Source organism: Mauremys mutica, chromosome 25 (genome assembly GCF_020497125.1).
Source record: "Mauremys mutica isolate MM-2020 ecotype Southern chromosome 25, ASM2049712v1, whole genome shotgun sequence".
Taxonomy (NCBI): Eukaryota; Metazoa; Chordata; order Testudines; family Geoemydidae; genus Mauremys; species Mauremys mutica.
In genome coordinates, this window is record NC_059096.1 from 643,284 (window position 1) to 666,287 (window position 23,004).

General features: G+C 43.8%; 1 protein-coding gene across 3 annotated transcripts in view; it reads left to right on the plus strand.

Annotated features, from left to right (window-relative positions):
• Positions 1 to 12,535, plus strand: part of BRCA1 (BRCA1 DNA repair associated) — a 46,477-nt gene extending 33,942 nt beyond the window's left edge. For all 3 annotated transcript variants that reach the window (XM_044999828.1, XM_044999829.1, XM_044999827.1), the window contains exons 17-23: positions 969 to 1,046; positions 1,341 to 1,381; positions 3,094 to 3,177; positions 6,367 to 6,421; positions 9,228 to 9,301; positions 10,133 to 10,193; positions 11,310 to 12,535. In XM_044999828.1, the coding sequence (XP_044855763.1) occupies positions 969 to 1,046; positions 1,341 to 1,381; positions 3,094 to 3,177; positions 6,367 to 6,421; positions 9,228 to 9,301; positions 10,133 to 10,193; positions 11,310 to 11,416 (500 nt within the window). In that variant the 3' untranslated portion in view covers positions 11,417 to 12,535. The remainder of the gene's footprint in view (positions 1 to 968; positions 1,047 to 1,340; positions 1,382 to 3,093; positions 3,178 to 6,366; positions 6,422 to 9,227; positions 9,302 to 10,132; positions 10,194 to 11,309) is intronic.
• Positions 12,536 to 23,004: the final 10,469 nt, after the last annotated feature.

Genomic DNA, 23,004 nt, shown 5'->3' on the forward strand with positions numbered 1-23,004 from the left:
GCAAGATCACATTAACTTCAGAAAGTAAAAGACTTGACTTTTTTTTTTTTTAAATTACGGCACTTAAATTGCTTTTTGTTCTTTAGTAGAGCTCACTCATCTCTCTTAAAGACTTGAATAAACTTTATATAAACTTTAGTACACAGAACAGCTTCAGATTTTACAAATGCAAATCAAACTCTTAACTGATTAGCATAAGATTATTTGATTGGTTTTCAAGAAGGCATCAGACCTCTCCTTTCACATTTGTTCCTCAAAATTTAAAATGACTTGGCATAGGTTAGTTTTAAGCTCCTTACTAGATCTATTTTATCAGTAAATGTTAAACAAAAAACTTGAAAAATTAAACTGTAAAGTATTTTATGAGCTACTGCTGCTAGTTGATCTGCTGTGTTACAGGATTTAGTTATTTATAATAAAATAACCTACTTCTGTCCTTAGTTTGCTTTATAGGAACATTTCAAAATTCTTTCAAGATTCTTCTTACCAGTTTAAAAAAATGATGTAGAAAGGGAAAAAAGTCTTTATCATTTTTAATCCATTAGATCCTCAACCTACTATTTTTCTCCTCTCCTAATGAAAGCTGGTGAGGAAGCCACAAGGGGAAAATTGGGAGGGTTTGAATATTTCACTTGCATACAAATTCAGAGTCTTGTATTTTGCCTTTCCAACATCTCTGAGCTCAATTCAATAGGAAACCTGGGCTGGAGGGTGGGGGTGTACAATCAGAGACTCTCCACTGACTACTATACTAGATTCCTCCCTTTGAGGAGACCCAGGAGGGAGCAGCATTAGGACATTGGTAGTTTGAACCCCCTTGAAAGTACCTTCGTCAACCGTGTCATTGGGTAGTATGTGTTTTTCTGGTGGCCTATCACTTTAAATATGAATCAACTTTCAAAGTTGCTTTACGTTATTTAGATGGCAAAACTAAGAGTGATCCCAGTATATTTCTACTCAATCTGCAGATATGGAGCTAGTGTGTGAGCGGACACTGAAGTACTTTCTGGGCATTGCGGGAAGAAAATGGGTAGTTAGCTATGAATGTAAGTATAATACTCTTTGGAGCAGCTATGTGTCCCATCCTCCCCAGTTTCCTAATACCACCTCCTTTATATTTCATATTTTAGCATCTGGTATTTTTCAGAGTACCATCTGAATATTTAGATATTTAACGATAACACTCACTTTCTCTTTTTTTTTTTTTTTAAGTATCTATTGCTTCATTCAAATAACTGTAAGCGATTTCTCCCAAAGAAATACTTTCTCTTCATAATTAGACTGTTGGTGCTGATTAGAGCATCCTGCCTGATTTAATGTGATCTGTTCTTTTTGTTTAGGGATTGTTCAGTCTTTTAAGGAAGGAAGGATACTTGATGAGGTGGGTCTGATGTCTTAAGAGTGAAATGCATACTATGTCCATTGCACTAGCATCCAGACACTATGGCGATAAGCATATTAATCATGTCTGAGACAAACAGGAATTAAATATTTGAAACTGAAAATTAGTTGGGGGTGTTTGAGACAGAGGAGAATTTGGCATAGGAGTGAGGCTTCTAGGCCGTACCAAGTTCTGCAGAATGTAGGTATTCCATGCTGCTGAACAAAGAGCCTCCCCTGTGATATTTTCTTGACCTTTTGTCTAGCAACAGTTCCAAAGATAAAATATGACTGTTGATGTTGGCAAATGCAGGGAGGAGGTAATTATCTGCTACAATTTTTAATCTATTTAATGTGTGCCATGTTAATTTAATTTCATTCTAGCTTTTTAATCATAATGTTATGTGGTACCAAGTCAAACACATTGTAGAAATCTAAGTATATTACATCAACACTATTACCTTCATCAACCAGATTTATAATCTCCTAAAAAAAACCCCAAAGATATCAGGTTAGTTTGACTGGTTCTAGTTTCCATAAACTCAAGGTGATTTGCATTAATTACATTACCCTGTTTTCATTCTTTATTAATTGAGTCCCATACAACTGCTCTTTTATCTTGCCTGGGATTGCTGTCAGGCTGACCTGCCTATAATGACCAAGGTCATCTCATTTAGCTGTCTTCTAGTTTTCTGGAACTTACCCAGTGTTCCAAGACTTACTGAAAACTAACATTAATGTTCCAGCAAGCTCCTCAGTCAGCTCTTTTAAAATTCTTGGTTGCAAGTAATCTGGACCTGCTGATTTTAAAAATATTTAAAGTTTCTGTTTGGTATCTTTGGAGGATGTTAGTGGAATGGAAAGAGTGTTATCACCATATGGTGAGACTATATCATCTGTTTTTTCTCCAAATACGGAACAGAAATATTTATTGAACTCTCCTTTTTCTGCATTATCAATGATGATTCTACTATTTCCATCTAGTAATGGTCCAATACCATTGGTAGCATTCTTTTTGTTCTTAATATATTTTAAAAATTCTTTCTAATTTTCCTTAACTCTGCTGGCCATAAATTTCTCCTTCTGTCCTTTTGCTTCCTTATCAATTTTTCTACAATTTCTAACTTCTGATGTATAGGCATTAGATAATTTCTTCTCTACCATTGCTAGGAGCCTGGGTAGCAAACAAGAGGAATTGGAATTGCTCGGTGTTTTTAGCATAAATTCTGTCTAATTGGTATTACTGAAACCTTGGTGGGGCAAGTCTCTTAATTGGAATGTTAAAATCAATGGCTATAACCTATTTAGGAAGGACTGAATGAGGGAAAGGGGGAGGGGGAATGGCATTCTATGTCAAAAATAGCATTACTGGTTACCGAGTCACTGATAACTCAGAAGAAAATTATCTTGAATGCTTGAATGTCCTAACGGATAAAGGACAATGCTTTTTAGTCCATCATCTGCGTGTGTTTGTTGTAAGGTTTCCAGTTTCTGAAATCTGAGAGCCGTTTCCTGCTCTCAGATTTATAATCTCCTCAAAAAAAAACAAAAAACCCAAAGATATCAGGTTAGTTTGACTGGTTCTAGTTTCCATAAACTCAAGGTGATTTGCATTAATTGAGTCCCATACAACTGCTCTTTTATCTTTTATCATGGGCTCACCATGCCGGCCTTTTCTGTCTCTGACTTCTGATTCTTTACATTATCTTCCAGTACAACTTTGAAGTGAGAGGAGACGTAATCAATGGGAGAAACCACCAAGGCCCCAAGAGAGCTAGACGATCCCAGGCTGGAAAGGTACAGGCACATCAGCATAAGAAACCATTCATAGCTGTCAGAAGAATCCCATTTTGCATAAACTGTTGTTTATGATGCCAGCTGAATGCTGAAATATTTTAAAAATGGTCTTTTATCCTCCCATGAAATCAAAGGTACAGAACTGTACATAAACGGTGTAGTTGGCTCTGTCTCTGCAGTGCTGCTCCTAGAGCTTGCCAGTCATGCAACATGCATACCGTGAGTGAATTACATCTTTTATAATATAGGTGTGGGCTGGCTCAAAGGAAGTACTCTGCTATAGAGAGAGCTCCCTGGGAAACTATTTGCAATCCCTCTGCCTGATTAAGGATCAGTGTTGATAGGTTCTGAAGGGAGATCCTATAATCCTTCTACAGAAAGTAGAATGAGTGAGATACAAGACATGGTTTTTGCAGGCAGGGTGAATTTTAACTAAAAATATGTGTAGGTGATCCTCCGGGCTCTGGGAAATGGAGGCCTGGGGGAAGGGATAGGTATAACCAATCTACACTAATTCTCAGCTAAAAGAAACAGGCAATGTTTCCATTGATCACCTGCTGTTTAACCTCTGAAACTTTCTCTCTGTACATGAAACACTCTTCCCACGATTTAAGCGTAGGATTTTTTTTAAGATAGTTATTTATATTCTCTGTGTAGGGATCTTTTGACTAAACTGCTACAGAAAACAGTTTGCAGAGTGATGGAACTGTAAAATACTAAATGTCATGCTGTCTTGCCACTGCAGTAGGAAAGAAATGGGTTTGTACAAAACCAAATCTCAAAATGATAAATATTGTTTATTCTTGGGTTTAGGGCTGTGTTCAAATTGCACTTCAGCTGTTAACAAAAAATGCAGAAAATTTTTGATTTTTTTTCTCTCATTTATCGAATCTGGGTGTTCATTATCTTCAAGGTCCTGTGCAAATAGTCCATGACCTTAAAATGTTGCAGGCATAATTTGTTGCTGTTTCACACCACATTGTTTATGCCATCAGATGAGACCCCAATCATCTACGTTTGGGGAAAGCCCAGCCCTTATCCTGGAACCACATGGCTTTTTCCTCAAGCTCCTTCCCATTAACATTTGCCATTGTGGTACCAACCCCTCCAGTTTGCTGGGGAAATGTGTTGTGTTCTCATAGAATGGCATTAATAATGCTGTGTGTGACTGCCATTAGAAGGATGCCAGAGCCATCCGCTGGAAACACAGACTGTTGTCTCCACTGGGCTGGAGAATGCGAAGCCAGAGGTTCTCTCTCAAATTGAATCCTACTGCAAAGGAGAGAGAGGCAATTCATCCCTGATCTCTCCCCCCCCCTTAGTTATACATGTATGTGCAATGCACTCACTTGGAGACATTTCTCACCCTGTTCTCTGGTTAGCATGTTTGGTAATATTCATTAAGAAACTGTAAATACAAGAATAACGGTTAACAAGATACAAGACTTCATACAGTGTTCCTTTCCTTTTTGTAACACAATTGCCAAACTCGAGTATTAAACCTAAAGAAACTCCAGTTTTATCCTTTTTTATAGCAAATGGGTTGCTTTGTGGAGCAGCAGTGTCTTGTATAGTTCTCTGGGCTGGCACTTCTGGGAAGCAGCAGTAGAATGAGAAAAATAAAAATAAATTAAAAGCAAGATGTAATATGTATGTACTGTAGAAAGAGTGTGCTCTTCAGTCTTTGCCAGCAATATAATTGATTTTTCTTTTTGCTCCTATAGGAGCTAAAATAATACTTTTCAATTCTATGGTAGCTTTCATCCCAAGTTTTCAAAGTCCCATATTTTACCAATATTAGTGAACAAAGCCCTATGAGTGTAGATAAAGATTAGCACCTCCTCAGCTACATCTGCAATGCTGTAGGATACTGCATCCATTGAAAATGCATAGGAAATTTAGATAGTGTAATTACTTGCTTTGGAAATTAGACAGGATAGCCCTACGCTCATGAAGGGTGCTATTTTAATATGTCCAGAAGGGGTTTTATACCTCCTTCAGAAGATGGCATCTCTGGAAGCACAGTTCCCCTAACATCATGCTGGAGTTTTATTTCAGTGCTGACTTAGAGATAATTGTGCCACATTCTGTTGTTAACACCACTTCTGTAGCACCTAGGTTTGGTAGTTGGAAGTGTAATGATTTGGTGCATTCCTGCCTGCCTTGTGACATCTGCTGGGCTCACAACACAAGAATGTCTGGCTGCAGCTGTGCTTGTTGATTTATGATCAGTATTCTGTGATGTGTTTTCTCTGTGTGGTGCCCATAAAATGTCAGGATCCAATGTGATGTTCACACTAAGCTACTTCTAAATCTAGTGCACACTCTTGGGTGTGTTTGCTCTGACTTTCTGAGGACAACAGCACTGCCAGGGCTGGGCGTGGTCTGGCAACTCTTCTCTCCCAATTTTGAATGGTCATTGGAATTTCAAAGATCTTTAAGCAGTTATCATAAGGGTTGCAGATTTTAATTGAATGGTTAAGCAAGTGGGTTATGGAACAAGCATGAATTGCAGAATGGCTCTCTCCTTGACCTAATAAACCCTTTCCATAGGAAAGAAGAAACTGTATACCTTGCCTATGGGCCACTGAAGTGAGGGTGGTTGACACAACACTGCGTGAATGGGAATTTGTTTCTGAAACAATTGTTGAAATAATTCTAGCAGATCCCAAAAAATGTATTGTAGGCATGATCAATTTCTACTATCCATGAGCAATTTAACATAGAATATCAGTTTTAAATTAACCAGCTAGCAGTGAGGAAATCCATTGATGTTCAAGCTGCAAGCATAACTAATAAGATAAGTGAGGGGTGTATTTTCCAAAATATACACTGTGATCTTGTATATATTAGCATAAGTCATGTACCAAAGTCACAGGAACCAACATTTCCTAGAGTATACCTGTATACTGTTGTGCAGGGGTCTCCAGTGCTTTCATTCTTCAGACAACTTCATGAGAAAGAGATTCCTCTTCCAGTTCCACAACCGTCCCCTGCTTGGTTGTCAAAGCATTAATTTGTGGACTACCAGAAAGAGTTTACTGCACCACAGCTGCTTCACAGAGCATAGCTTGAGAATCCCAACCATAGAGGGACCTCATACATCACTCTAATAAAACAAACATTTCATTGAATGTCCATTTTGCCCTGGAACCACTACCCTCTGTTCACATGTGCCTTGTTTTTCAGCTCTTCAAAGACTTTGAGATCTGTTGCTATGGACCTTTCACCGATATGCGCACAGGTGAGGGGTTCTGGATTAAGGGAATGTACTATCATTTCTAGAATCCACAGAAAATATCTGCAGTGGCCATTGCAAATTCTCCAGAATTGTTGCCTTTGCTGGCCCTTTCATGGAGACTCACCTTTTAGGGCTATTTAATCTGCAATTTACAGTATAGCACAATGAAACATACACTAGGTATTTTTTTCCAGTTTTATCTCCTTAACTCACAAGAGACTGCTTGACTTTATATATAAAAAAAAAAAGTTTGGATGCAATTCTTTTTGGGGGAAAGCTCATCATGCCATGATACACCGATCTCGGGAGAATTCCATCTCTGTGTTGGTGGCATAGGGATGGCACAAAATAGAATAAGATTTGGCTTTATAAAACACCTTTCATCTTGGAAGTCTGTCCCCAAAGCACTTGCAGGTGACTAGAGGCCCTAACAAATACAGTGATGGCCCCAAGCACTCCTTACAGCACAGAAATTCATACCATGATGTTACTAATGTGATGGTGTTTTTAATGTAAGGTGATGAGCCCTACAGAAATCCCTATAGGTAAATTGAATAAAAAGGAAAGAACTAGAGCCTTGAGGAAAATACTGCACAGTTTAGGATTATGGAAAGTAAGATCTCCAAGTTCTGTAATGCCCACCTATTCCAATGAATATTCTTACCATAAGTAACAAATTAAAGCACACAAGACCAGTAATAACTAGAGTGCAGTGCAGTGAAGGGGTTAGAGCAGAAATACTTTATTTAAAAAAATTAAAAAAGAGTCTTGACAAATCTGGCATTTAAATTTCTTTTACTGAATGTGGCAAGTCTCAGTCCTCTAAACTGTCAGAAATATCAAAGGGCTAGATTCTGTCACCCTCAAACTGAGCTGTACTTTACACTGCACGTAGCTCCACTGAAATAAACACTACTTGTGAGGTCAGGTACTACCCAACCTGAGGTGAGGATGGAAAAGTCAGGCCTGTGTGAACAGCCCAATCAGAGAGAGAGAATCTTGTCTCTCCCGGCCTCATCTGCCCAAGTGTCTGTAGAAGACTGTTCATTCTTCTTATTACTCAGTAGGCAATTCTTAGAAGAATCTACTTAATCATGAAATTAGGCATTTCTGGCTCTGCTCCCTGATTGTCCAAAGATTTTTGCATAATGTCTCTAGGGTTGCCAGGTGTCCAGTTTTCGACAGAAACACCCAGTTGAAAAGGTACCCTGGCGACTCCAGTCAGCACCGCTGACCAGGCGGTTAAAAGTCCAATTGGTATGGGGCTGGCAGGCTCCCTACCCAGCTCTGGGTGGCTTCCAGGAAGCAGCTGGCATGTCCCTCCAGCTCCTAGGCATAGGGACGGTCATAGGGCCTCCGTGTACTATCCCCGCCCCAAGCACCGGCTCTGCAGCACTGGTTGGCCAGGAACTGCAGCCAGTGGGAGCTGCAGGGAGAGTGCCTGTGGAGAGACCCCCCCGCCATGCCTAGGAGCCGGAGGGACATGCTGGCTGCTTCCTGGGGAGTAGCCTGAGGTAAGTGCTGCCTGGAGCCCTCACCCCCTCCCGCACCCCTGTCCCAGCCCTGATTTTCCCCCCACACACACACACTCCAACCCCCTTCCCCAGCCCCGTGAAAATGAGCGAGTGAGCAACTGAAGGAGGGGTGATGGCGTGAGCAGGGGTGAGGCCTCAGAGAAGGGGCGGAGCAAGGGTGTTCAGTTTTCTGCCATTGGAATGTTGGCAGCCCTAAATGCATTCCCATCAGTGTCTGCCTTGGCCACGTAAAATATTTTTAGACGTAATCCTTCCATTCAATGTTTGAAATTTTCTTTTCACATTTAAAAAAAAAAACCCCACGCAGATGTGTAAGCACCACTCTCTCTGGAAAAAGTTTATGTACTCACTGTTGAACATTTGAAGTTATTTGAGTACTTTTCTACCCTCACACACAGCTCCTACCCATTATCTTAACAACTGAGACAGCCACAGTGTAACTTTTATCTCGTCCTAATCTTACAAAAGAGCAGTTGTGAAAAGTAAAACACATATTAAAGCCTGCAATTATGCACATAGGATAAGTAGATGAAAACAATTGCAGCTTTCTCATTAGTTTAAAGCTGCAGGTATGTGGTGTCTCTTATGAAGACAATTAAGCAGCAAAACTTGTAGCTTAACTTTTCAGTAGTAAAAGCACATATCTTCCCATCTTTGCTCTTCATTCTCTTCCCTGCAGCAAGCTCTGATTTGTCCAATATCACATTTATTTCTGACTGGATGAATTATCCCCACATCTCTTGACATTTACAGTAATTACCACAGCATGTGCAGTGCTCACTCCTAGTGCTGTGATGAGCAATTACAGGCTCCTCTGCTTAGGAGATTTTGTTATGTTTTTTCATCAAGAGTTCAGCAAATTAATGGGAATTAAACACTCTGGCTAGTTTGTGTTAATGAAAAATTATCACAGATCTGTAACTTTTGATTCCAATTGTAATTTCATGCTTTGGCTCTTTAAGTTAAGATGAACTGACTGGCAGCATTTTTTTCCAGGGGCTGTCTGTTGTTTCCCTGGGACCCCGAGGCTCCCATGGTGGTTCTCCCTACTGAAGAACCTAGGATAGGACTATAGTAATAATTGGCCTGCACAGACTAGTAAGAGCAGGGCTCCTTGTTCTCTGCTTATGCCACAAATAAAGGGGATAAAATTATTTCACTTGTAACAACCACACTAGCAAGGTATGGAGAACCAGGGCTGGACCTCTGACATGCTGGTCCCCAGGGCAGCGCAGTCATAATTGTAATGTGCTACTTTTGTGTGACTTAATCAGGTGATCTAGAATGGATGGCGGAGCTTTGTGGCGCCTCAGTGGTGAAGCAGCCTCATCTGTTCACACACAAAGCTGTAAGTATTCAGTGATGATGGTGTAAGGTAAACTGTCCTATTGATTTTTTTCCCTCCCTAAATACTTAGTGATTTTTGGTGCTTGTAAAAGACTGATGTATCCAGATATAGATAGAGGTAGGTGCCATTCACACTTCTGTGGGTGAACCAGAGATTGATCTGTAGCAGCCCTTCTCTTTCAAGCTTGGCCTCCCCTGAGCACAGTGCCAGTAGTGCCAAGATACGTGCTGGTCTTGCTGTGTTGAGGTTCACAGAGCACTGTGTACTGGCCACTTAACTCATCTCATAGGGCAGAGGTCCCCACGGGGGCATCTAAGTGTGCCCACGTCCTGGCTGGCAGTGGAGCATCCGCCAAAATGCCTCCAAATTTCTGCAGCATTTTGGTGGCGACTCCTCTGGATGACGCCGCTTGCTGCTGACAAGCGGCATCATCAAGAGGCGTCGCCCCCTGAATTTTTGCAGCATTTCGGCAGCATTTCGATGGGTGCTCCACTGCTGCCATGGTCCTTTGTCTGGCGCCCGCCAGACGAAAAGGTTGGGGACCACTGTCATAGGGGCTCACCTCCGGCTTCAGCTTTCGGGAGCAAAAAGGCTCTCGTGCCATTAACTTATTGTCACCAAGTCTCCCTGAACAGAAACTCTTGTAGAATATTCTTACAAAACTTAATACACTTTTTATTTTTCCTCCTCTTGACTCCTTCACTGGAGCTATGCAGTGAAGCAAAGAAATACCTAGTTATTGCTATCTGCAGACAGATGGGAAGGGTTGATTTTATGTAATACAAATAACGGTAGCTATTTTTAATCTTGTTTCTTATCTTGAAATCCTAGAACTCTACTGCTGTAATAGTTGTACAGCCTGATGCTTGGCTCGAAAACTCAGGGTACAGAGGTAAGATTATATGGAGCTATGAATTGCTTTGTGGTGCACATGGTGAGTGCTTATGGTTCCACTGGTGTGAGTAATAAAATAGTAGTAGGGTTCTATAAAGGAAGCAGAATAAAGTCCTGTTATGTTTGGAATTGGGAGCACATTCCTACATTTCAAAACAGACACAGTTGGTCATTCAAATTTTTCCCTTACCTATCTTGAGAGTAAACAAAGTCCTGAGAGGTGGTTTGCCAGGCAGTCTCCTAGCCTGATGTGTAGTAGGAAGGTTGTGATGAAATGTGAATGTAAATATGCATTAAAATAAACTGCCAGCCCATGTATCCTGCATGTCTCCAGAGTCAGGTTTAACTGAAATCTATCCCTGGCAGCAGGACTACTTTTCTAAAATGTACAGAGTTTAGGAGAGGCTTTGCATTGTAGAGACCAGTGAGATCTAGCAGAAAACCTCAGCGGAGAGAGAGAATACCCAGCAGTAAGCGGCCAACAATCTTCCTTTTCCAACTATTCAAGCACCAGTACCTCAACCCCAAAATAAAATATAAAAACCTCATTTGTGTCTGGTCATCCACTCCACTTATTTAAAAAAGACACAGCCCCCTTGACATTCAGCCTTCTGGGCAGTGGTTGGGACAAGAGGGTCCCTTCGTTTCTTTTTCTCCCTACCTCACCTAAACTGAAAAATGGATGTAACCTGGGAGCATTTTAATGCCACAAACACCCTTTTGTGCCATCCTCCCCTACGAGAGTGTCCTCACATGTCTAGAAACATGCCCCACACACTGAATGTGTGTGTGCGGGGAGAAACTGAGAGTCTGTGATTTGGAAATCCTTAAGTGATGCTTATCAAAGACTGCTCAGCTCTCTTACCTTTAGTAGTCTCTCTTGTATGGCGGTTTAAAGAGTTCCTGTGTAGATACTGGCGATTTGTCAAGTGGCCATGAAACAGCTGCATTTTATGCAATGTCAGGACGTGTAGAGTAGTAGCCACCATGTAACTGATTTGAAATGATATTTTGAACATTGTTAATGAAAATAATGCTGAAATAGAATAGCTCACAATCTGAATCTCACCCTGACCTGCAGATATGATTTTATCATTCATATTTTGTTTTGCAGCAATCCAACAGAAGTGTACTGCCGTGGTGACCCGAGAGTGGGTTTTAGACAGCGTTGCATGCTATGAGTGTCAGGAGTTTGATACCTACCTTGTCTCCCAGTCATGATGGTGCTGCTGCTCTTCTGTTCCCATTGCTCAGAAATCCTTATCAGTGCAGGCACTTAAGGACCAGGTATTTTTAGAATATCTTGTACACCATTTGTCATTAATAAGCAATGTTGTTTCAAGACAAATTATCCAAAGTTTTACTTCAATCAGCACAAAAATATTTAATTCTGCCTTTGCCCTATAAAAGTTGCTTAACTGCTACTGTTTCAAGATTGTAAAACTTCTTGCTCAAAGTAGCCCTATAAAATGTATGTAGTGAATCAAACACATTTGTCACCTATCAGGGATTTAAAGCCCGACCTCCAAAGAGAAACACTGATGCATTATTTACCACCCCAGCCAGGTCCTGACTATTTACTCCAGGATGTTTTGGAAACATAACTATTTACAAGAGTTATATGGAGCTTGGGGCTTAAATGGCACTTGCACTGCTGAATTAATTTATCTCCCTGATTTTTGCTTACATAAATACCCACTGTATAGTGCTTATGCCAACACATTGAAATATAATAGTTTTGGGATCAATGGTACATCAACTCATTTTATTCTGGACCATGGAAAAAGCTGTTTAGAAAATAGTACAAACAGCTCTTTTGTTGTTAGTTGGCACTTAACACAATTTTTCTATCCTAAAAACTTATCTGCAAGAAAGAGCCTAAAAAAAGAAGCCAACTTAACCAACAGTCACTAACAAGTTAAAGTAAATCAGTCCTTAACCTCTATGAGTGATTGCTTTGTGATAATTTTAGTTCTATATGAGAGTATTTATAGCATCCTGATGTAGTCGTGAACAAGATGTATTGTCACATCCCTGCTACCTATAAAGCCCTAAAAAACTCTTTGATCCTAATACTTCATGCCTGCAAAATGAGAGGTCACAAGTAGAAAGAACATATTGCTTTTGCCTGTTGCCAAGGAATCCACCTTCATAAATAATATTGTACTTTCAGAGCAGAGAAACTGTTTTCATAAAGTTATATTTTTTAAAAATTGTTTATAGTACAGTTCAAAGAATTGTTTGATACAATGACCTGCAGTAGGCTGGTCTAGAATATTTGTATAAAGTATATTTGTAAATGTTAGAATATTCAAAGCAAATAAATGTGACTGGCAAGTATTTTCCTTAATTGTGCAGCTCTCTGGGTGTGAATCAGCCATTCAGCCTTGGCACTAAGACCCATATGGAAATATTTCTAAATCTAATCTCCTGGTGATGGGGGGAGGTGGAGGAGGAGGCCAGCTGGAAGAGATTTTATAATTATAAATTGGAATTTCAGAGCTGGAGACACAATTGTATGTAGGTTCCATCAGAATGAGAAGCAGATGTGTTATCAAGTGTCAAACACAGGCAGATGTAGTCTAGCTAGGACTTACTGCGAGTAGGATGAGTGCTGGGAGCATTTGCCTCAATCTGCTTATATTGTTGTTCCTTTTTTTTGGTTCCTTTTTCAAGCTTGTGTGACAGTATTTCATAACTGTCACGGCTGCTCAGCACAGCCTCACCTTCAGGCTGACATTCCTCTTATCGCTGGAGTCCACATTGGATTTTTTTATCTACCTCTCAAAAGATTATAGCTATGGGGAGAGGGGGGTAAATGTTGCCTGCTAGATGAGAGGGAAAGGCCGAGCCCCTCTCGCAGCTGCCACTGTGAAATTGTTCCTCTGATCTGGACACGAGAGTTGTCCTTTCCAGGAGGTAATGTAATAGTTCCTGCTAGATTATTGTCAGTAGGCACAATACGTGTGACGCTGTCCTCCTCCCTCTGTGAAAAGCTGCTGTACAGGTGACAAGGTCTCTGGAAGCTGTTTCTAAGCAGTACCATGTGCAAATTTTGCATAGTAATCTGCATCTGAGTTAAGCTTTGAGTGAAAAGTTCAATTATTTTGAGAACCCAGTTGAGGATTACTTACTTTTTTTTTTTTAATGTTACCATAGGGATTAATTGAAGCTGCAACTTGCTCCTCTGCCCTAAGGTGTATTTTCTGGTTTTGGATGTTATGTTCACCAGATCATTTTCTCTTTCCTCCTCATTCTGTTTGCCATTTAAAAAAAAAATGACCAGCTTTAGGTCAGCCCAAGGGCAGTGCCTTAAGCTGGAAACTAGGTGCAAGTTCCCTCCCTCTCATGCTTCAGCTCAGGAAGGGCTGGGAGTCCTGCAAGAGCAGCCTCTGAAAAGAGGGAGAGTCACAACACATAGTGGTGACCCTTCACCTCATGGGCAAAGTTTGTGGCTGTCGTAGGGAGCTCCCAGGGTGAGAGTGTGAGCCTAGAGCTCAGAGAAGGACTTGTAGAGCCTGCAGGGGGAAATTAACTAGCTTCACCCAATTTAAAATCTGGTTAAATCATATGGCTTCAATAAATTACAGTTGGCACCTCATTCCCCATCATAAGGGACTCTTCGTTAGCATAGATTCAGATTTCATATTGTATTGGCATGTTTCTTGCCGCTTTCTAGTATCTCTGTCCTGAGACTTTTCTCTGTTCCCTGTGAAAAGGCTGCATTCCGGCACATCGCTGATGCGTAATGACTGAAACCAAGCCCCTAGGACATAGCAGATTGTGCAGCTAAACTATGGGTATCTGCTCTAGTCTGACAGTATTCTGCAGCTCAACTGCCAGCTTCATCAGGACAATCTGAGGGGAAACTCCTAGTAATCAGGATTGTGTGTCCTTTGTGACATCCTGGGGTGACTTTGTGCAGTAGGTGAATCCAAAAAAGATCTTGGACATATCTAAGGCACTACAGCTCCTTAGGATTAGACACAGAACAGAATTATGGATGAGCATGAAGTTCCAGAGAGGCTTTTCTCTTTCCGTGCTCCTGGATTGCCGGGGTTGTGCTTTGCCAATGATTTATACTGATAATGCTTTCCCCAACACCACCACATTTATCAGAAAGGTGTGACTTACGTTTCCGTTTGAGCCTCAGCCCTATGGTGTTCAATCAGATCTCTAGCTCAGCATTTCTCAAACTGAGGTTCGTGAGTCTTCCCCCTCCCTCCCAGTGCCTTCTGCATGCCATGGAACAGCTGTTCAGCGGCATATAGGAAGGAAGGGGAGGAGCGAGGAGGACGGGGTGGGGTAGGTTCTTGGGGGAAGGGGTGGAGTGGAGGTGTGGGGCCTGGGGCTGAGCAGAGGGCTTAGGGGTCCACAAAAATTTTAAAATCAAAATGGGGGTCCTGGGGTTGCTAAGGTCTGAGAACTGCTGCTCTAGCTAACTAATTCCATTAAATAGCAGTTGGCAATTGCTAGCTTGCATGGCACTGAAATTATTCAAAACTAACAAGCTTCCCTAGGATTTGAGCAGTAGATATGAATTTAACTGGTTCTCAGGCATGGAGAGGGCTGGTAACATCAGTATGAAGTCTGAGTAAACAATATTGTGATGGCAGAACTAACACTTAGATTCAAGTGTATACAGTGATGGAGAAATATCAGACTTAATTTGGATGTCTCGCACTACACCAGCAGAAAGGTTGAGCCAAGTAAAATCCTTGGAAAAACAGCCATGTCTGTAACTACCGCGGCTAAAAGCAAATGCTGAAGTGAAGGGATACTCATCAAGAGCTTAAATAGTTTATATCCACTGTAATGGCTGAGGGGTAAAACATTATCTAAAGTTATATCCCTCACTGTTTTGGTTCCTGGGAACCTTCCCTGCTGGATTTGCAGAGAGCCCCAGGCCCACTATGATGCATAACTACACAGTGTGGTCCCCAAAGATAGTGCATGGGATTGCAATATCTGTCACATACCCTGCACCCATGTCATCCCCAGAATGAGCCTACAGACATTACAGAAAGGCCACACACAACAAGCCATAGCATACAGGGGCTCTGCATAAAGTTACACAAAATGCAAAACTCAGGCAAAGGGCTGAAGAGAGAGGCTTTGAGCAGTGGTTCTTGGTGCAGAGGTTTCCTGTTTGTGTCAGTTTGTTTTGGGTGAAAGTTGGATTTTCCGAGATTGCTGAGGGATTAGAACAGTTACGGCTGATGTTGCCACTGCACTTTCTTCCTGTAAATATGCATGACAGTATGTGTGTATGGGTTGGTTTGGATGGGTATACATTTTGGTGGATGGTTCTTTATTTTTGTTTGTGATTGGAATGTTTCCTTGATGATCTGCTCCCGATCGTTACAACATACAGTGACGGGGAAATAAGGAGAGAGAATGCAGGGACAGCCTGTCAATTACTGTTAAAATAACAAGAAAAAGGGGGAGACTCTAATAGAATTGAGACTGGCTCTTTAATTTGCCAATGAGTTGGTGCCTTTCATCTCCACTGGTTCCAGTCCTGCTCTGGTGAGTGGTCCTCAGAAGTCTACCATTGACCCCTGGGAAGTGAACTGGGTGGGGCCTCAGTCCAGTTCCTAGTAGTGCAGGTGTGAGAGTCACAAACACAATCCTAATTAGATTGTTCCCTTTGTTGTGAGCATTGTGGCAGAGGCCTGTGATTGAGCTATGGAGACTGACTGAATGCCCCTCTCACACCTGGAAAGGTATCATTGAGATTGCTCTCCAAATAAGGTGGTGGTAGAGCTGCATCTCCCTTCCTTCTCCTATGTCTCACTTTTACGCCTACTGCAATGATGGTGGTGGAGTCTAATAGTAACTACAGCTGCTAAGAGCAAATTTCTACTGGCATGAGCCCCAGCTGTCTGCATTCATGTCAGAAATGATCATCGCCGCCTCTGCCTTGGAGTCTTGACAAAAGTTGATCCAAGAACAGGCTAGCCTCCTCCAGAGAGGAAAAGGCAACGTTTGCTTTCCCGGAGGCTGATTGGAATTCTGAAGGCAACAAAATGGGCATAGTCACCATCACTCCTTCTCTGCATAGGCCCCCTTTCCTTCGGTGTCACGGGTACGTGCTGGGTTAAAGCAGGTGACTTGAGAGAAGATGCCCTCCTCTACCTTGTAATGCTAAGAATCAAAGGGCCAGGCTGAAATAACTTGCCCACGTGGAATAGTAAGTTAAAGCATCCCAGTCTGGCCCTAGGTGAGCAGGGCCATGTTTAACCATCTTTTCTCTCTCCCTTCTCTGCATCTGTTATAGACTTTTCTCCTTTGATGCACTTTGGTTTTACGTTCTCTCAGAGGGACCACATCATGCTTCTGACTTCCATGTTGTTTGTTCTTATTCCCTCTCTCCTCCCTACGTCTGTATAACAGTTTTTTATCTTGGACTTTAATTTCCTCCAGTAACTTCTGTTCTGTACAGCTCCTGCCCCCTACAATCTCCCAGCAGCCACACTGCCTCATCAATCTGAAACCTGTTCTCTTTCGAATTTCTCCTCTAATGAGGTTATTACCTTCTTCAAGGAATCTGGCCTCTCTGTCACTGCTTGGCTGCCTCTAGCAATCAGGAACGTTTTACAAGATTTTAACGGCTATCACAACCTGAAAGGGGCCTAAAATGTCACGTCAGCTCTTGAATAAGTTCCGGCTCAGCTAAGAAAACTCTGCTTTGATTTTCCTGGTTTAATTTTTGGCCCCTTAACTTCAGATGAACAAAACAGTGAGGAAAACTTAAGCAAGATGTAAAGGAGGCTGACTTGAAACTATGCTCTTGCCCAATCTCCTGTTTGCTATTTTCTGTGTTTCTAGCCTCAGTCCTCTTGCAGTTTGGGAACATGAGTGTCATCTCTTCAAGTCTAAGTTCAGTCCCTCTCTAGAAATCTAACCCGACTTCCCTGGAGTGTGAATGTGGGATCCTCACTGAAATAACGGTTTGTCTTAGATGTACAAATATTGCATTAATGAATGCCATATAGAGGTTTGGATAGACAGTCTCTTTAGGCGCTGGTGAATAAGCGGGTGAAAGGATTCTGTGTTCCTACAGCATGTGTGTGCACATTCAACTAGTGCTAGGCCAATGGACTGCATGTAAAATAGAAAACAGGAAACTGGAGCATGAAGCTAGAGCAACAATGAGTATTGTCATGGCATCTCTGCTGGGTTGTCCTGAGTGTCCATAGCTACTGTGAGCTCATGTGCCTGTCGCTCAGAGGCCTGCTGTAATAGAGACCTACAGGGATCAAATTCAACAATATGTGACTTAAAAACAAACAGTATGTCAAGCAAAATATCTAATTCGTGGCTGAGCATTACAGCATAAAGCTACCTGGTTTTGTGATGCTAGAAGCCTGTATTGGGAAGTGCTTGACCATCTTGCTTATCAGTGCATTGAACCGGTTGCACTGTTCACTCCTGAGATGTGTTCCAGAGCTTACCATGTGGCATGTAAAATCCCTGGCCTTAATGTTAATTCAGGCAAAGACTTCTTTCTAGGAGAGAGAGCTTGAAACTAGAGTCACTTTTCTACAGACTGGTATATAGAAAGTGTGGCCAAGGTTTTTAAATGTTGGTGCTCAACTGAAGAAGCGAACGCCCATTGCACCTGTCGCTGTCAGCTGGAGTTATGAGAGCTCAGCATCTCTGCAAATCTAGCTGCTTATTTAGGTTCCTGTCATTAGCCATCCAGGTTTGAAAATATTGGCTTTGGTCTCCCGAAAGTGTCTTTCTCCCTGTGTAACTAAACATGGCTCTCCAAAGCTAAAGACTGAGGTTGAAAGCGCTACCTTTGTGGAGGGAAGGTTTAACAACACAAAGCAGCATTGTAGGGACTCCAATTGTCTACTGAAGATTTTGCATTGCTTAGTTTCAATTGGAGGAATCAAGCGCTGCTTCAGTTGATGATCTTGTGGGAAATGCTCTACACTCAGCAGGCTTAATACCAGGGACGCAGAATCTAATTGGAGTTTGCTTTGTAGCTTGTGACTTAGGAATGGTAAATGAAGGCAATGGTAGCCTGTAGGAAAGGTACGACAAAGCTGACAGCACCTTCTCTGAGGCAGCATACGGGCCTTGGACAAATTGCTCTGTCTAGTTTATTATCTTGCAGCACTTCTGGATACGATCATGTGCATCTGTATTAAATATTAGTGTTCCCTTCTCACCAGAAAGGCAGGAGACTTTATCAGTCTGTAGCATGTATGTGCACTTAGTGCCGAGGCAGCTTTACCCCTTGGTGGGGCCTTGGAAAAATCACTTCTCCTTGTCTTCAGAATTCACAGTGTAATCTTAATCCACCGAATGTGTCTTGGTCTGAGTCAGTCTGAGTGACCCCTCAGACGAAGGCAATCTGTATGTAGCTTTATCACTGGCTTGCTGGAAAAGGCTCACTCAAGCAGACAGGTCCTCCCGTGTTTCGTGATTTCTGTCGGTCTGCCATTGTGTGACTTCAGCAGCCTTGGGACCTTCTGAAAAGCTGGGGCTGGGTGACATGCAAGTATTCTGGGAGTCTAGATAATGGTGGGTTTAAAGTTGGTGTCAGCAGGCAGCAGCCCTCTGAACCATCCATATTTTAAAAGTAGGAATGATAGATTGTCCTACAAGACCTTACGGCCATTTGTTACTTGGAGAATCTTCCTTTTCTCTCTCTTTTTTAGCACAAAAGCCCTGGATGCAGGATCCCTGGGCCAGATTCAGTAGTGGTATAAATAGAGGTGCATGCTACAAGCTAAGGGAGCATGGCGGAGAAAGAAATTTAAGTGGACGTGAGATAAAGTAGAGGAGGCCCTCCTTTCACTTACGCTTCCCAGTTACTCACCTTCCCTGCATCACCTCTTCCTCAGCATATCAGGCGCACTCACTCTGCACACCAAATCAGCGCAAGTTATGCTGCTCACACAAGCCACCTACGCTCATTCTTTGGCTAACTTACCCACTGTTTTCCCAGAGATCTAAACTGGGGAGGCGGCTCCTATTTACACCAGGTCTGAATTTGGGCCCCTTGTTTATAACTGTAGTTCCAGTTCTGGCTCCAGTCATGCTCCCTTACAGAAAGCAGTTTCCAAAGGCAGTTTAGTAGAAGAGCTGGATCACTGTATCTTTATAGCTGTCTGCACCCATGGGAGGGTGATGGGGGCAAGGGGAGCATCTGCTCTGGGCATTCTGAAGAAAGCTCTGACAGTGTCATGTGATTTACAGACTAAAATGGTAATGTGCCTCAAGGTGCTTTGGAAAGGGAGTGAAAACAGTCTCCAAGCTCCGGGCCCCACTCCCTCCTGTATCTCGCTGTTCCCACAGAATCGGTCTGGCCCTGGAAGCTCTGTGGCTTTGTAAGAGTAGCTGGTTCTGAATGATGGGCGGCAGCAAAGAGCCCAGACCACATCAGGTGGTTGTCATTTGTCCCAGCAGTTGCCATAGCAACCTGATAGCATTTTGCTTTTACCTGGTGGCATAGATGTAGGTGGGGATTGCGGCGTTAAAAGCAAGACGACTGGACTGCTCCTCTTCTTCCAGGGAGCAGGAACTCCCGGGGAGGAGTGGCAGGGCCGGGGAGGAGGGACAGCCAGCTCACATTTCCCAAATGAGTTGGCAGACAGAGTATTAGACTTTTAGCAGCTAGTCGGACTCCATGTACAGGGTTGCTTAACACTAATATAATCTGCCACGCCAAGACGTATCACTTAGTAGAAAGTGGCTGTAGATTTAAACTCCATTACCATTTTCACTAGCGTGGTATAACCCTGAGTAGGCCAAGTGGCAGCCTGTATGGGGTGGTTTGTTCCCACGTGTGTCTCGGAGTTGGGAGGCATTTCCACTCTTGTTTCAGCAGGAGGGCTGTTCTGAGGGTTCCAGCCTGTTCCATTTACTGCTCCATATCAATGCACTGGCACTTTCAAGTGTTCTGGAAACTCCACAGAGCTTCTGCACAACAGCCAAGGTGCTCAAAGGAGCTGGTCAGTTTCCCTCAGCCCAACTTTGCCTTGGTGCAAGAAATGTGAGCTCAGCTATTGTCCACATACCATCAGCCTCCTCCCCCGTGTGCAGCCAGGACAGAGGGAAGATTCAGGAGGCTTTGTCACAAACGCAGGCCTCTTCCTGTGCCACGTTACGGGCTGTGCTTTAGACATCTTTAGATCTTGCTGACTGGATTTTGAGGGTGGAGGTCTAGTGTATTAACGGGAATGAGGGGCAAGGCCTACAGTAGGTAACCTGGAAGTGACTGCTCCATCTCGCACCTGAATACCTAGTTATCTCTTTCCTTCACTGGGGATGGTGCTGCTGAGATCCTGGCATGTGGGAGTTAGTCTAGGCCTGTTTCCAATTGGGCTCCTTAACAAAGGCATTGCTAAGGACTGAGTGGGATTAAAGAACCTGGTTCCAATTTGGTCCAAGGTGGTAGTGACCTAAATCCATGTTACCATCTGTGAAATGATTTGGTAGCCCCAGCTTCCTCCCCCAGTGACTAGGGAACGCTTTGTTAGCGGGCACCAGAGCTTGTGTCACAGCAGGTATCCTGGGTATCACAAAAATCAGCAGCATCACAGCTGCCACTAGCTTGGCTGCCTTGTCAGTTTCTGCACAGGAGGCAATGGCTAGATGGACATGGAGCCTGACTTACCTTCTTACCCCTTCAAAGTGGTACCCCAGCCAAAGGCTGAGAGGCAGTGATGGGTCAGCATGAGGAAGCTTGTGTAAGGGGACTGTTGTCCCCGTACTAACACTCAGTGGGGGTGTTTTGGTTGCTAGCTCCCAGTACCAAAGGAAGGGGAAGGGTTGATGGGAAATCAGGACCCTGAGACTGACAGTCCCCAGGAACAATGGGGAGAGGCCAATGTTCCAGGTCAGCCTGATTCACAGGACAGGCAGGCTGATCAAGGAGTCAGGAGGCCAGGGGGGTCCTGTCCTCCGGGTGAGCTGGAATTGCCTGGGTCAGACAGAGTGGGGCCAAGCTAAGGAGAGAGCAGGGGCCTGAGCTGGGCAGCAGAGCTGTGCCAGCCAGAGGGGACAGAGAAGCAGCCCAGGGAGCAGGTCAGAACTGGGAGCAGAGTCACGGAAGCAGCCCACAGAGCAGACCTGTGCTGGGAGCAGAGCTGCAGCAACCAGAGCCAGAGGGGACAGAGAAGCAGCCCAGGGCATTTCAGAGAGGTAGTGCAGACCGGCTAGGCCAGGCGGGGGCTGCTGTGGGAATTACCCAAGTGTAAGGAACAGCAAAGCCTCAAATAGTAGTGGAGCTGGAGTCGGGTGCGGTGAGCAGTTGGGGAGAGCGAGGGGGACCCTGGGCAGCGGGCCCAGCACAGGGAGATGTCCCCAGACTGGGAGGGGGATTGTAACCCTGGGGAGGAAGGGGAGGCGACAGTGGGAAGAAGGGTCCTGCCACCTAGAGCCTGAGGGCGTGGCCACCGCCAGAGCAAGTGTCCGACTTGCAGCATCCCTGCAGCGTAGCCAGGGCCTGGGCGGGGGCCTGGGACTTGTGAGGAACAGACTGAACTTCCCGTACGTTCCAGAGATGCCCCTTATGATGTCCCTGTGCCACAGAGCGGGGTGACGGGTTTTCCTTTAACTTTTCCTGTTTTTTCCTTATTTTTTTTAGTTGATTGCTGTTTAATAAATTGTATGTCATGATCAGTGGGTCAGGGAAGCATCCAGTGCAGAGAGAGCACCCCGGAGTGGGGACACCCTAGCCCCTGCCCTAAGTGACCACGACAAGGTTGGGGGTTGAGCCCCACCCCAGGAATCCTGGGCCCAGCCTTGTCAGGGGCACGAGGACTCTGCCACAGGGGAGAGTGGAAGGGGAGCCCTTGAGGTCAGGCAGGTCTCTGGGTAAAGGAAGTGGGAGCGAGGATTCAGATCCTTTCGCTAGCCCACTTCACCGGCGTAGTGCAGAAGCCAGGAAAGTTCCCCACAATAGTGGGACCATCCCCCCGCTTACACTTGCTTTGCCACACCCAGTGCAGCAGGGCTGGTTCTCTGGGAAGTGTCAGTGCAAGCATTGCTTCCTAGAAACAACTGAACTGCTAGAGTGAAGTGTGCCTGGGATCCTGCCTCCCAGCCCTCATCTGCAGGCTCTGCTGCCTAATCACTCGTGCGCCTATAAGTCTATATGGGGATTGGCTCACATGATAATACGCGGAAGGAGGAAATTCAAAGTTAAGTCTGCCATAGTGTAGCCTAACTTCCAGCCTCTTCTGTGTGTCCTAGCCCTTTCCCAGGCATAGCAGCAGGTGCAAATACGGTGCTGTGGTTTATGCATGCTTCCCCTCCCTTGTGCCTGGGCCGAGCCATGCCATGGGAGTGTTCAGAGCACCTGTGCCCAACAAAGCAAACTAACACCAGCCTTGCCTCCCAGCTTCCTGTGCACGCGGCAGTGTGTGTCGCACAGCTAACAGCATTCACATGGAGAGAATCCAGGAGGGTGAAGTAATATCTTTTATTGGACCAACTTCTGTTGGTGAGAGACACTAGCTTGTCTCTCTCGTATCCTGGGACCCACAAGGCTACACCAACCCTGCATATAACAAGAGTGTTAAGTTTTGATTAGTTCATAGCAAAGTTTGCTATAAAAGAGAGAGAGTGAACATGTCCCCTTTAAGAGTTCAAGGAGAAGATGCTGTCCCCCAGGGGCCACTGGAACAGCCCAAAGAAGTCTGGCAGGAAATTAGACTGAACTTGAACATGTGTGTGTGAATGGCACCTTCGTCTCCTTTGCTTACTCGGGCACAGTGGGGGAGAGAAGGGGAAGCTGTTACAAGTGTTTCAATGTTTTGGATAGTCCTTGAATTTCTGCTACACCC